The sequence below is a fragment of the Condylura cristata genome, unplaced genomic scaffold, assembly GCF_000260355.1.
Source record: "Condylura cristata isolate star-nosed mole 26May11 unplaced genomic scaffold, ConCri1.0 scaffold00004, whole genome shotgun sequence".
Taxonomy (NCBI): Eukaryota; Metazoa; Chordata; class Mammalia; order Eulipotyphla; family Talpidae; genus Condylura; species Condylura cristata.
Genome location: NW_004567105.1, coordinates 21,289,841 through 21,301,194, shown reverse-complemented (window position 1 = coordinate 21,301,194; position 11,354 = coordinate 21,289,841). Strand labels below are relative to the sequence as shown.

At 33.3% G+C, this 11,354-nt stretch overlaps 1 protein-coding gene across 1 annotated transcript; it reads left to right on the top strand.

Moving 5' to 3' along the window:
* The first annotated feature begins 2,650 nt into the window (after positions 1–2,650).
* On the top strand, positions 2,651–10,873 carry NTS (neurotensin). Its single transcript, XM_004675839.1, has 4 exons — positions 2,651–2,832; positions 4,801–4,862; positions 7,651–7,875; positions 10,548–10,873. The coding sequence occupies exons 1-4, from the start codon at positions 2,760–2,762 to the stop codon at positions 10,698–10,700; spliced, it is 513 nt and encodes a 170-aa protein (XP_004675896.1). The 5' UTR covers positions 2,651–2,759; the 3' UTR covers positions 10,701–10,873.
* The last annotated feature ends 481 nt before the right edge of the window (positions 10,874–11,354 follow it).

Genomic DNA, 11,354 nt, shown 5'->3' with positions numbered 1-11,354 from the left:
TCCGCATGAGTTCGATTCCCGCCTGCCCCGGAGGTGACCACATGGTGTGGCAGACCTCTCCTGACCTGCCCGCTGCTCCCCTCAGCAGTGTACTTCCTCGATCTGCCTGCTCTACTCCCCACTCTGTCTCTGGTGAAGCCCCTCGCCACCCCTGAGCCTCTGGCCTGTACCCCAGTTCAAATAAATAAATCTTAAAAAAAAAAAAAAAAAACCAGATGAAATGGGATATTTTCTCCCACACCTCGATACAAATATACCAATAAAACCTATTTCAAGTTAATTACCTGGTGACCACAAACTGGAAGGCCAACTTACGAAGATTACGGAAGCATAAGTTTCAAACTACATTAGATATTTTAAGAGCTAATTTAAGTAAAAGAGAATTTTAGACATAACACCTTTAGAATAAAAAATTGTTTAGTCATTTCCATATAGGTGCCCAAATTTTGGCATTATAAACATCAATCAGGCACTTCTTATAATAGTCTTTATATGCAAATATAAATACCCTGCCCTTTTTGAAAATATTTTTTTTAATTTTCTATTGCTTAAGGACTAAAAAGGAAGCATAACAATTATTTTTAAATGTCAGTTGATGCCAGATAAAGCTTACTTATAATTACAGCATAGCAAGCTACTCCCAAAATAGTGTATAGTATCTATTTTATTTTGAATTTTGGTATTATTTATCACATAAATTTAAAATAATTCTCACATTCATCAATATTCAAATAACATTCTTAAAACTAACTGAATTTCCATTGTTCACTCTTCCACCTTTTTCTAATTAATTAGGGATAAATTTTGTCAACATTTTCTCAAGTTTGACTTACTAAAAACATCACTTGAGGGAAATAGGAATCACACATCATTTTTAATATAAGGTTGCTGTCACACATTTTAAAGATTAATCTTTGTATTTGCAATCCGAAAGATATAAAGCAACTAATTTAAATACCATACAAAATATTATACAATTTATTCTCTGCCAAAATTTCTTCAAAAAGATGCTATCACTAAGATGCTGGTGATAGTAAGAAGCCTTTTCTTCAGAATCCTAATATGATGACTGAATAAAAGCAAATGCTTTTAAACCTCTCTTGCGCCCTCCTGTGGCTAGAAAAAGAAATCTAAATGTAGTGTATGTATATTCCACTTACCCTTTTATAAAACTTGCCTCAGGCAAGTTGTGTCTATTTTTGTGTCATATATAAGTTTATAAAACACACTAGAGGTAAAAATCACCCATTGTTAAATTCCTGAGTATTATATGATTGAACCTTACAATTTTAAATAATTATAAAATGTAATCAATTCTTTATGCTTAGGATAAAAGATGTTAATCTCACAGAAATATAGTCATAATATGTGAAATCTCTCTATAAATCAATCCAGATTTTTTTTCAATTGTTACTACATGATTGATATATTTAAAAAATGTTGGACGTCACTGCCTTCACATATCCATATTCCCAACATTGTCTTTTGAGATGATTTTGTGTATCCATAAACATTTAATACAGGAAGAAAGCTTCATGCCAAAAACCATTTTGAACAGTTTTCTTCTGATAACCCACCTACGAGATGAGTATCATTATAACTCGTGAAATATGTGGCTTAAAAGGACTTTGGTGGATAGTGGCTATTTAGAATTCCTTTCCAGCAGTACATTCATTTCTCTGACCTATAACAGAGAAAGATACTTGATGTAGTGTGAAAACCAGTGAAAGGGGAATTATAAAAGAACAGGATGTAGTAGAAAGGATGAAGCTAAAGGAGGAAAGCAATGCAGGCAGAAAAAGAAGCCAGTGTCAGAAACAGCAGTCAGCAATACAACATCACTGACCGGCGCCTGCTAGCCCAGATAATTTATACAAAGGGTTTTATAAACTTGAAATTGCATTCCTCTGATATTTAGTAAAAAGTCTCATACATCGTTCAATCATTCTCCCAGTGCCCAGTGACTTACAAAACTTTACAATTTGTTAGGAAATAATAGTCTTCCTTAGCTATGAACCTGCTTTAAAAAAAATTATTTCTCTAAATATTTTTGCTTTACTCCTATGTTATATCTGATTCTCTGCTTACCTTCCACTATCTTCTTCTAGCATATATTATCTAAAACCTTTATTCATTCGTAAACCAGAAAACATTTGCTCGAAAGTATGGGATCTCAGAAAAAAATTCATTCTTTGAAGAACTTCCAAACACAAAGAATCACTAATTCCCTACACGCCTCCTGGAAATATTGCTAGTATTAGAAATAACAGATCTCATGCTTCACACAATCAAAATGACAACTTCTCAGAATTGAGGAATGAGAGGAAATCGGGAGAGAGCGGTACTGAAAGTTCTGTTCCAGTATACTCTATATGGAATTGCTTTTCAATGACTCCTGTGTGCGTCAGAAATCCAGAGAGGCAGCAGCGGCAGCAGCTATTCAGAAAGATGTCACTTTCACTCCAGGTTCAGAAGTGGGGGAGGAAAGTGAGGGACAAAAGAAAAGGGGAGGAGGAAGTGGGGGGGGAGGAGGAAGTGGGGGAGGAGGAGGAAGTAAAGATGAAGGGAGGGCGCATCTGAAGATAATCCCTGTGTACTTGTGACATCATCCTCCACCATAGATATATTGGGACTGGCCAGAGCATCCCTCATAGTACAGCCACTTTGAGTCAGCTGAAAACCAGAGGAAGCACTGGAGAGAGTCCCCTTTAGTGTGACTCTGGCCTGTCTGAACTTGGCTTTTTAGAAGGTTCGCAGAGATGATAGCAGGAATGAAAACCCAGCTGGTATGCATGATGCTCCTGGCGTTCAGCTCCTGGAGTCTGTGCACAGGTAAGCTCAGCTGCATTTCATAAGTCCCTGAAGTGATTTCTTGTTCCTTTCCCCCCCAGTATGTTGTTACATTAATACATCCAGGGAGAATATTTTCTCCTTATTCTGTATTTGCAACTGAATGTTTTCTTTTTCTTTGTGATTATAAGAATGGAGAGATTTATTTTCCTCTTTATGTTTGAAAAATAACAAAAGGGATTTCAATGAAAACTTCATGATCCCCTTTGGAAGGAAATCACTGGGGAAAAAAATTAACTGAACGCACACAAAAAGCTTAATTTTAAGCTGGTCTCTGTCATGCAAGGACAGATGAAGTGGAAACCCACAATTAAATTTCATTCTATTTAAATGCTTTATCTCATCCTCAGTCATTCTCTTAGAAGGCAGTAACTTTTTAACTGTGTGTTAGGATAACAAGTGAAAATTGTTTTTTGTTGAATAAATGCATGGAGCATTTTTCATAGAAAATTATTTCTAGAAAAATTCAGAAATATTCCAAATCCTCTTGAAAACATATTTAATAGACTAACAAGCAGGCATACTGTTAATTTTTTTGCATGCTCTTTCATTTGATATAAAATATAGTTGAAAGTTGACATCTGTTAGTGACGTGTCCAATATGATAGTATTTTGCATGTGATAAGAAACCATATAACTAAAGAAACATGGAATAAGTACAAGAATCAGTTAACTTGCTTTAATGCTTTTATGTTTTATAATTATGAGATTCATGCTGTGATTTTTTTGATGATGATGAAATTAAATCTATCAGCACATAATGTATTTAGTAAAATGTTTTTATAATTATAAAAAGATCTTTAATTTCTAACTGAAAATTTTCTACTAGGTAAGTGACTTCTACAACTATGATTTATCTAAATTATAAAAGATTAAAGGTGTATTTTGAGAATGTGAGGAAAGCTGCATTACTAATGGAATACTTTGGTTGTTAAGTGATGTGATAAGTCAAAATTTATGGGATTTTACTATATACTTTTTACAAATGACAAGTAGAATTCGTCTTATTTTTAAAAAACAGATTGGTTCCATAGAAAGTAGGAAATAAAGATTGCAGGTATAATTTACTTTCTAGATAAATTTTAACCAATGGTTCCTGCAAATGTATCATGTCTTTTTTAATGAGAGTTTGTAAGGCAATGAGAAACACAGTCATTTTAACTTTTGCTTTGTTTCACATAGATCAGTGATTATGGTGTTCTATAACTTCATATTACTTTATAGTATTTGTTTAAAAAAAACACTTTCCCCTGTGAAATATTCATTCTTAGAAGCTGGACAGGATATTATTTTTTAAAAAAATCAGGAATTCATTTTTAATACATTGTATGTATGTCAATAACAACTCTTCCTTTACTAGAATAATTTCCTGGAATAAAATTGCTAAATACACATAATCCCAAATTCTTGTTTAAGATAAACAATTCTCTTTAAATATGTTTTGTAAAATGACATCTCAAGTTAAATAAGTTTGTTTCTTATTCAAAATCTTCAATAACCAATTTCCTTGGTTTTTGTCTTCAAAAGGTCTTGTGTGTACATCTTTTTATTATATTGGTTTTAAATATCTATGTGCATATTTCTACATATGTAAACTGTTATTGGTAAAAAATTAAACTGTGTAGTATTTGGTGAAATCACTATTTACCTGACATAATCATATTTTTTAAAACTGAGATTCAGATATTAAACAACTCCAAAAGATCACTATCTCCCTTGGTACATTGCCCTGTGCTCCTTTTCTTAAAATTGCTTCAATTATTTTACTTGCCTGTAAGAGTAAAAGGAAATTATCATCATTTGCTTTAAATACCAGTGAGGGAGAATAAACAGGAAAAGTAGTAAGTCTCTAAGACAATTTTCTTTTAGATTTATCTAAAATCTCTACGTTACATGATTATATATGTGTATGTGATCATATAGTAAACATGTGGTTTTAATTTTACTCAGATTCAGAAGAGGAAATGAAGGCGTTAGAAGAAGATTTATTGACCAATATGCACACATCAAAGGTATCTTTTTCTTTCCTTTAGCCAAGATTGAAGTACAGGTGAACTCTCATCATAAGCATGGCATCCTTTTCCTATGCTAATAACTTACCATGGAGACTGAAAAGTTCATTGGGTGGCATTTCCTTCTTGGGGAAACTTTCCTTAAGTTCAAAGGAGTTGAAGATGTGGATGTGACAGGGAAAGACATTATGGTAAAGATCAATCATTATATTGCAACTTTAATTAAGTAGCCACATATTATTTATGTGGACAGAGAAATGTATTTACAGAAATCTTGTTTCCATTTCTATTATTACATTATATATGGGGAGCAGTAGAATGGCCTCAGGTTAAACACAAAAATGAAAACTGACATTTTTACTTTTTTTATTGCATTGGTGAAAGTAAAATGGAGCTCCTAAATTAAAAATGAAAGTTCATGACAATCCATGAAAAAAGGTGGTAAAAGAAAGGTAAAGAGTATAGACAAGCAAACAGAAACTGCCACTGTGACTTATGAACTACTTGCACTTAAATAAGCGGGTTAGTTAACACTACTTGCCTCCTTATTTTTAAATGTGGGGGTTAGAGATCACAATTTCTAATTAATGTAATTCACATTAAATCCATGCTTGATTTTTTTTTTGAATAACAGAAATGGCATTTCTGTCTGCGCATTGTCTCCACTAAACCAAGTAAAGCTTTGTATACCAAACCCTATCATTCCTCTCTCAAGGCTTTGAAGCAAGTCTCCTAGACCACAGCCTGTACACAGGAATAAAGCTCCAGAAGATACCAGATTATCCTTTTCCTAACTTTTGTTTGATTTCTCTCTATTCCACATATAACCCCTTCCAGCTCCATGCATGTGGCCTGAGACACACATCAGGAAAGAGCAAGAAGAAAGGGTTAAAACTGGGGAGAGAAGAGCCTAGGGACAGAGAGAGGGGCCATCGGGGCTGAGGGAATGGGAGAACTATCAGGACAACACCTGACGGGAGAAATCAAATAATAGCCAAATCATAATAATGGACGGAATAATTACATTATTATTATAATTTTATAATGTAAGAAAATCATCAAAAAAAAATACACCAGATTACACTTGCTGTTGTGCAACACTGATTTACCCAGCGTGAGTCAGTCAGTATATACCGAACTGTAGGGTTAGAGTACAGGGTTCACAACCAAAAGATTTTTCTCAAAGAAAAACAGATCACGAGGTGAGGCCGTCACCTGGTACAATCACTGCCAGAGCATTCTGGCACCATAGCTAAGGAACAACAGATGTGGTAAGAAAGGAAATGCTTAAAATGTCCATCTGATTTTTCAAGCGATATTCCAACTTACGCTCTACCACTGTAGATTTTTCTATTGGCCAAGCACATTCTTGGTGTAGCAACCTGTAGTATGTAAGTGGAATTATGTCTGTAATGGCTGTGAGAGAAACTATTTTGATATTTCCCCAGGGACGGCAGGGGGTGGGAGGGAGAGACGGCATTATTATTGGAAAACTAACAAAGGTAATTTTTTAAAGATTGATTTATTTATGTATATAAGAACAGGGGCACAGGCCAGAGGTACTAGGGGTGTGGGGATTCACCAGAGACAGCAGGGAGCAGAACAGGCTGATGTACTGAAATACACTACTGAGGGGAGCAGTGGGACAGACAAGTGGGAGAGGTCTGCTGCGCCATGTGGGTCACCTCCCTGGCCAGGGATCAAGCTCATGCTGCAGCGGCTGCTGATAGCTTAGTAGTGTTACGCTTTAAGCCGTTGGGCCACCAGGGAGGACCCCCCAAAGATAAATTTTTAAACTGTATTCCTTAAGACAATTTGGAGAAATGTGAGTACATATATATTTGCACAGTGTATGACTGCCTAGATCTAAAAAAGTTTAATGACTTGAAACTGAATTCTATCATAATTAACCGGGTTTCATATCAGGAATTATTAAATTTACTTTTATCACATAAAAGTAAATATTGCCTTTGTTTTCTTCTGTGTGTTTCTTGTCAGGTATTATATTTAATTCTGTAATCCATTTGAGTTGGTTTTGTGTATAATACCTGATACTGTTAATGAATTTTCCTATCTTGACTTTGTGGCCATTCACATCTTTTCTTTATTACCTTTAGGAAAAAAGTTTATGCTTTCCTCATCTATGCCCACCTTGAAAGTTCTGCTAATTTTTACTATTTCATATTTTGTTTATTGTATGTTCTTATGCTTTCTCCTTGGTTATTGTTGGCATGTCAGAAGTTGTTTAGTAAGAATGGTTTTAGACATGAATTTATTAGATAAAAGTGGTAGTTCTAGAAAATATTATAAATTGTAAATAAATAAATTGGTCTACTGTGATACTGCTAGTGATGATTATTAACCTGTGGAATGTTTTTATTACTGGTGTGACACCACTGTAATTGTCCAAATCTATTAATGTCATCTTAGTCCCTGCTCCACTAGACACTAAATTAAATGGTAATAGAGAGTGGCATTTTTAATATTTTCATCTGTGGTGTATACATACATGACCTATTATTCCTGTTTTTGTTTTTTGCTTTGTTCATGTATCTATACAGACATGAGTATGTGAATATAATTATATTGCATCTTTTGAATAAAGGATGTGAGGTTTTGGTGCTATTTAATTTTGTGATATGAAGCTACTGAATTAATTACAGTGTATGTACTAGACTTGAGTAACAATTTCACTCTAAAATGTAACTACTTAACACAGTAGAAATTCGTTTTTTACTGATACAATATAAATTGTTAATTGCAGTATCTGTTTTTTGCTATATTCCAGATCAGTAAAGCAAATGCTCCCACTTGGAAAGTGACCCTGCTAAATGTTTGCAGCCTTATTAATAACTTGAACAGCCAAACTGAGGAAACAGGAGAGTTTCGTGAAGAGCAGCTTATTACAAGAAGGAAATTACCCGTTGCCTTAGATGACTTCAGCTTGGAAGCAATGCTGACGGTCTACCAGATCCAAAAAATCTGTCACAGCAGAGCTTTTCAACACTGGGAGGTAAGACTAAAACAAAATATAATCATTGTTTACACTAGTTTTAATTTTATTTAAATTGTGTCTTGATTTTCATAATAGGAAAAACCGAAAATAGTAAATAAGAATAAAATGTGGTGAGGTTAACATTGGGACTTCAAGGTGTCCTTCAAATATTTGGAGAATAGCAAAATATTCTTTCCTCAACGTTAAAAGGGGACATATCTTACGGCAAATATGATAAGCATATTTTAGTGTATTTAAATGAATGAAGTGCTTAAGTAATATTTGGGAGTTGTAGAGTACCTACATAGTTTAGGGAAATCAAAAATACTTTCTTTGAAACATTTTCTATGTGTTTGTCTATAAACAAAAACAAAAGGCCAAAAGGTTACTTTTGTCTTTGAATAGATTATGCAAATAATATATTACACAAATTCTCTGCATACATACATACATTGTGTTTGTGTGTGCTCCCACTTCAATTAAGTGTGTAGATTTTTAAAAATTTATTTATGCATAGGAGAACAGGACTGTGGCTAGATGATCAGAGCTGGGAGTAGGGGTGATATGAGAGGATTAAGCAGAGACAGAGTGGGGAGCAGAATAGGTACATCTACTGAAATACACTGCTGAAGGGAGCAGTGGGAGAGACAAAAGAGGCCTGCTGTACCATGTGGGTATCTCCCAAGCTCAGGGTTGAACTCAAGCTGAAGAGATGATAGCACTGAGACTTAACCCCTGTGTCTCCAGGGAGGCCCCTAAAAGTGTAGATTTCAGGTATCCTTAGCCATTGATCCCAGGGCCACCACAGCCAGGACAGTCAAATTCCACTATACAGAATGTCAACAAAGGACTGCATAACGAGTATTGTTCAATTTTTAATTAGTGTCACACCACCTTTGTTTTAGAAATGTCTCTTTGGAGAAGGGAAAGAGAAGTGAAATTTCCTTAAAGAATAAAAGGAAGAAAACAAGAACATTTCTCTAAAAAAAAGTTAACATCTCTTTCAGATTCACCTTTAAGAGAAATTTACTTAAGTTTTTATGTTTTGGGCTTAATACCAACAGTAAGGATCTGAAGAGCTTTCCTAGCTAATATAACAACCTCAGTAACTGACTATTGTTGGGTTTCAGAATTCGTTGCCCCACAATAAGCCAATATGACATATTGATAATTTCCAGTTACAGAAATGTGGTTTTGAATCATTTAGTGTTTTCATATCTTGGAAGCACTATGCACATGAAATTGAACTAGCCTATTTTCTTGCAAATATCTCTTGCATCAATTTGAGGAATCAAAAGAGAAAAGAGGGATATTCTCAGAAAAATTTCCACATTATAAATAGGTATACCTTATAGAAAACAGAAAATGTAGAGCAGAACCTCTAGTATTTATTCTAATTTATAAACAAAAAAAATGATGTTTTGTAGAGAAAAAACAAGAAACATTAATTTTGATTTTACTTACTGGATTTTTCATCCTTTAATTCCAATTTCAGCCAGTTGGCTTAGTCTTTAAAATATTGTTTAAGCTAATATAAAGTGAAAAGTACCGATTTTAGTATAAGGAAATAATCAGTTTAGCTAGGATAAAAGCCCTCATTAAATCATGATATAGACATATTAGGTGCACAGTGATTTTAAGTCCTATTATTTTAAAAGGGATTAAGTGATTGAAAATAAAATGATAATGTCATTCAGAACATAGTACAGGTACTTATATATTATACACAAAAAGAAACAAAAGGTTAGGAAACTGGAGTCTGACAGCTGTTTTACCTTCTCAGAAATTGAATGGTTGTGGGTAGAAACAAAGTACTTAGTGATAGATTCAATGCTTATGTATTATAATTTAAAAGTTTACTATCAAAATAAAAGTGATGCCAAAACTTCTTATAATGCAATTCTTGAGTACTTTTTAAAATTTCATGTATATTATATACAAAATTCTGGAAAGAGTCCCTAAATATTTTATGCTAACTGAAAATTTTACATCAGTGTTATTGGAACAGCATTATCAGAAAAATTGGAAATAATTGTATAATGGGCTATGTTCAATAAGCTATTAGGCAAGATTCTAACTGGAGATTAACTCTCCTGAACTACTAAATTTGAATTTGCTTACAATTATTAAAACATCACAACCTAATGTGACTTTACCATTTAAGTAGAGCTATCGCATATGTTAATTTCTACAACTGAGTAAGATAAAGCAAATATTCCTCTCTGATTTAGTAATAAATCTTTAGAATTGCTTTTATGTCAAATAAGTGATTGAATATAAAGTCTACTTGACCTCTGAGATCAAACTTGTTTTCCTGAAATAAAATTCTGTATTTATTAGGACCTATAACAGTTTCATTGCATTTTTGTCTTTTTATATTATATAGAAACCTAAAAAATATACAAGGGTCTAATAGGAAATCTTCAATTAGAATTAGTTCATGGTCTTAAAGAATTTTATACAAAGACAGCTAGCATGATGAAATAAGAACAGAAAGGAGTCTTTAAAAAAAAAATCCTTCTATCTCAGCTAATTGAAAGCCATTTGTCCTTGGGCGAAACACTTAAGTGTTTTGAACCTCATTATGTTACATCCATATATGTCTTATTATCAGAATAAAAAATGAAAAAAAAAATGGAAATGGGAGATTTCATGTATGAGCTTCATACATATTATGTCTTTTTTTGCAGGTAATGCAGGAAGATGTTCTTGACATTGAAAATAACAAAAATGAAAAGGAAGATGTTATAAAGAGAAAAATCCCTTATATTCTGAAACGGCAGCTGTATGAGAATAAACCCAGAAGGCCCTACATTCTCAAAAGGGGCTCTTACTACTACTGAGTGGATAAATGTTTTATTTACATGTGATTGTGGTTTATCATCTTTTAATTAAATATCAAATGGATGTGTGTAGAAATGTGGCAGTTATTTTGTCTCCTCTACAACTATGGTTTATTGGATGTGATTTTTTCTGTATTAACATGAATTGAACTAAATGTTTTCAAATAAATCTAGATCTTGAGCATGATGTGTTGTGTGTAATTGGAGTAGATATTAAGTCCCATGTAGAGTGTTTTGTAGCTTTCCAAATATTTAATGGGTTGTTTAAACTGTCAAATACTTGGTAAATTAAACCAAATCATAAGGGATTATAAAACAATCCTATAGCAAAATCTATTCTGATATTATCGATGCAAAATAATGAAATAACATCTCTTTTACTACTTGCATGTTTTATTACATTGAGAGTCATACTTGCTCTTTTCCAAGACTCATTTATGCAGCTCTCAGATAAGAGTAAGACAATAAGACCATTATAAAAGAATAAATGATAATCATTAATTATGTGGATCTTAATGATTAACCTTCAGCTGAACTTACTTTTCTGCTCAATGAAATTAATAGCTAATAAAAAACTAAGAAACCATCACACTGCGTTTCTCTGCAGATATACTTCTAGTAGAAAAGCTACCCTTTGTGAACTTTTTCCAACTT

Coding starts and splice junctions, on each gene's coding strand:
- NTS (XM_004675839.1), top strand. CDS start 2,760: ATGATAGCAGGAATGAAAACCCAGCTGGTATGCATGATGCTCCTGGCG. Junction 2,833..4,800: donor CTCCTGGAGTCTGTGCACAG/GTAAGCTCAGCT, acceptor AATTTTACTCAG/ATTCAGAAGAGGAAATGAAG. Junction 4,863..7,650: donor CCAATATGCACACATCAAAG/GTATCTTTTTCT, acceptor GCTATATTCCAG/ATCAGTAAAGCAAATGCTCC.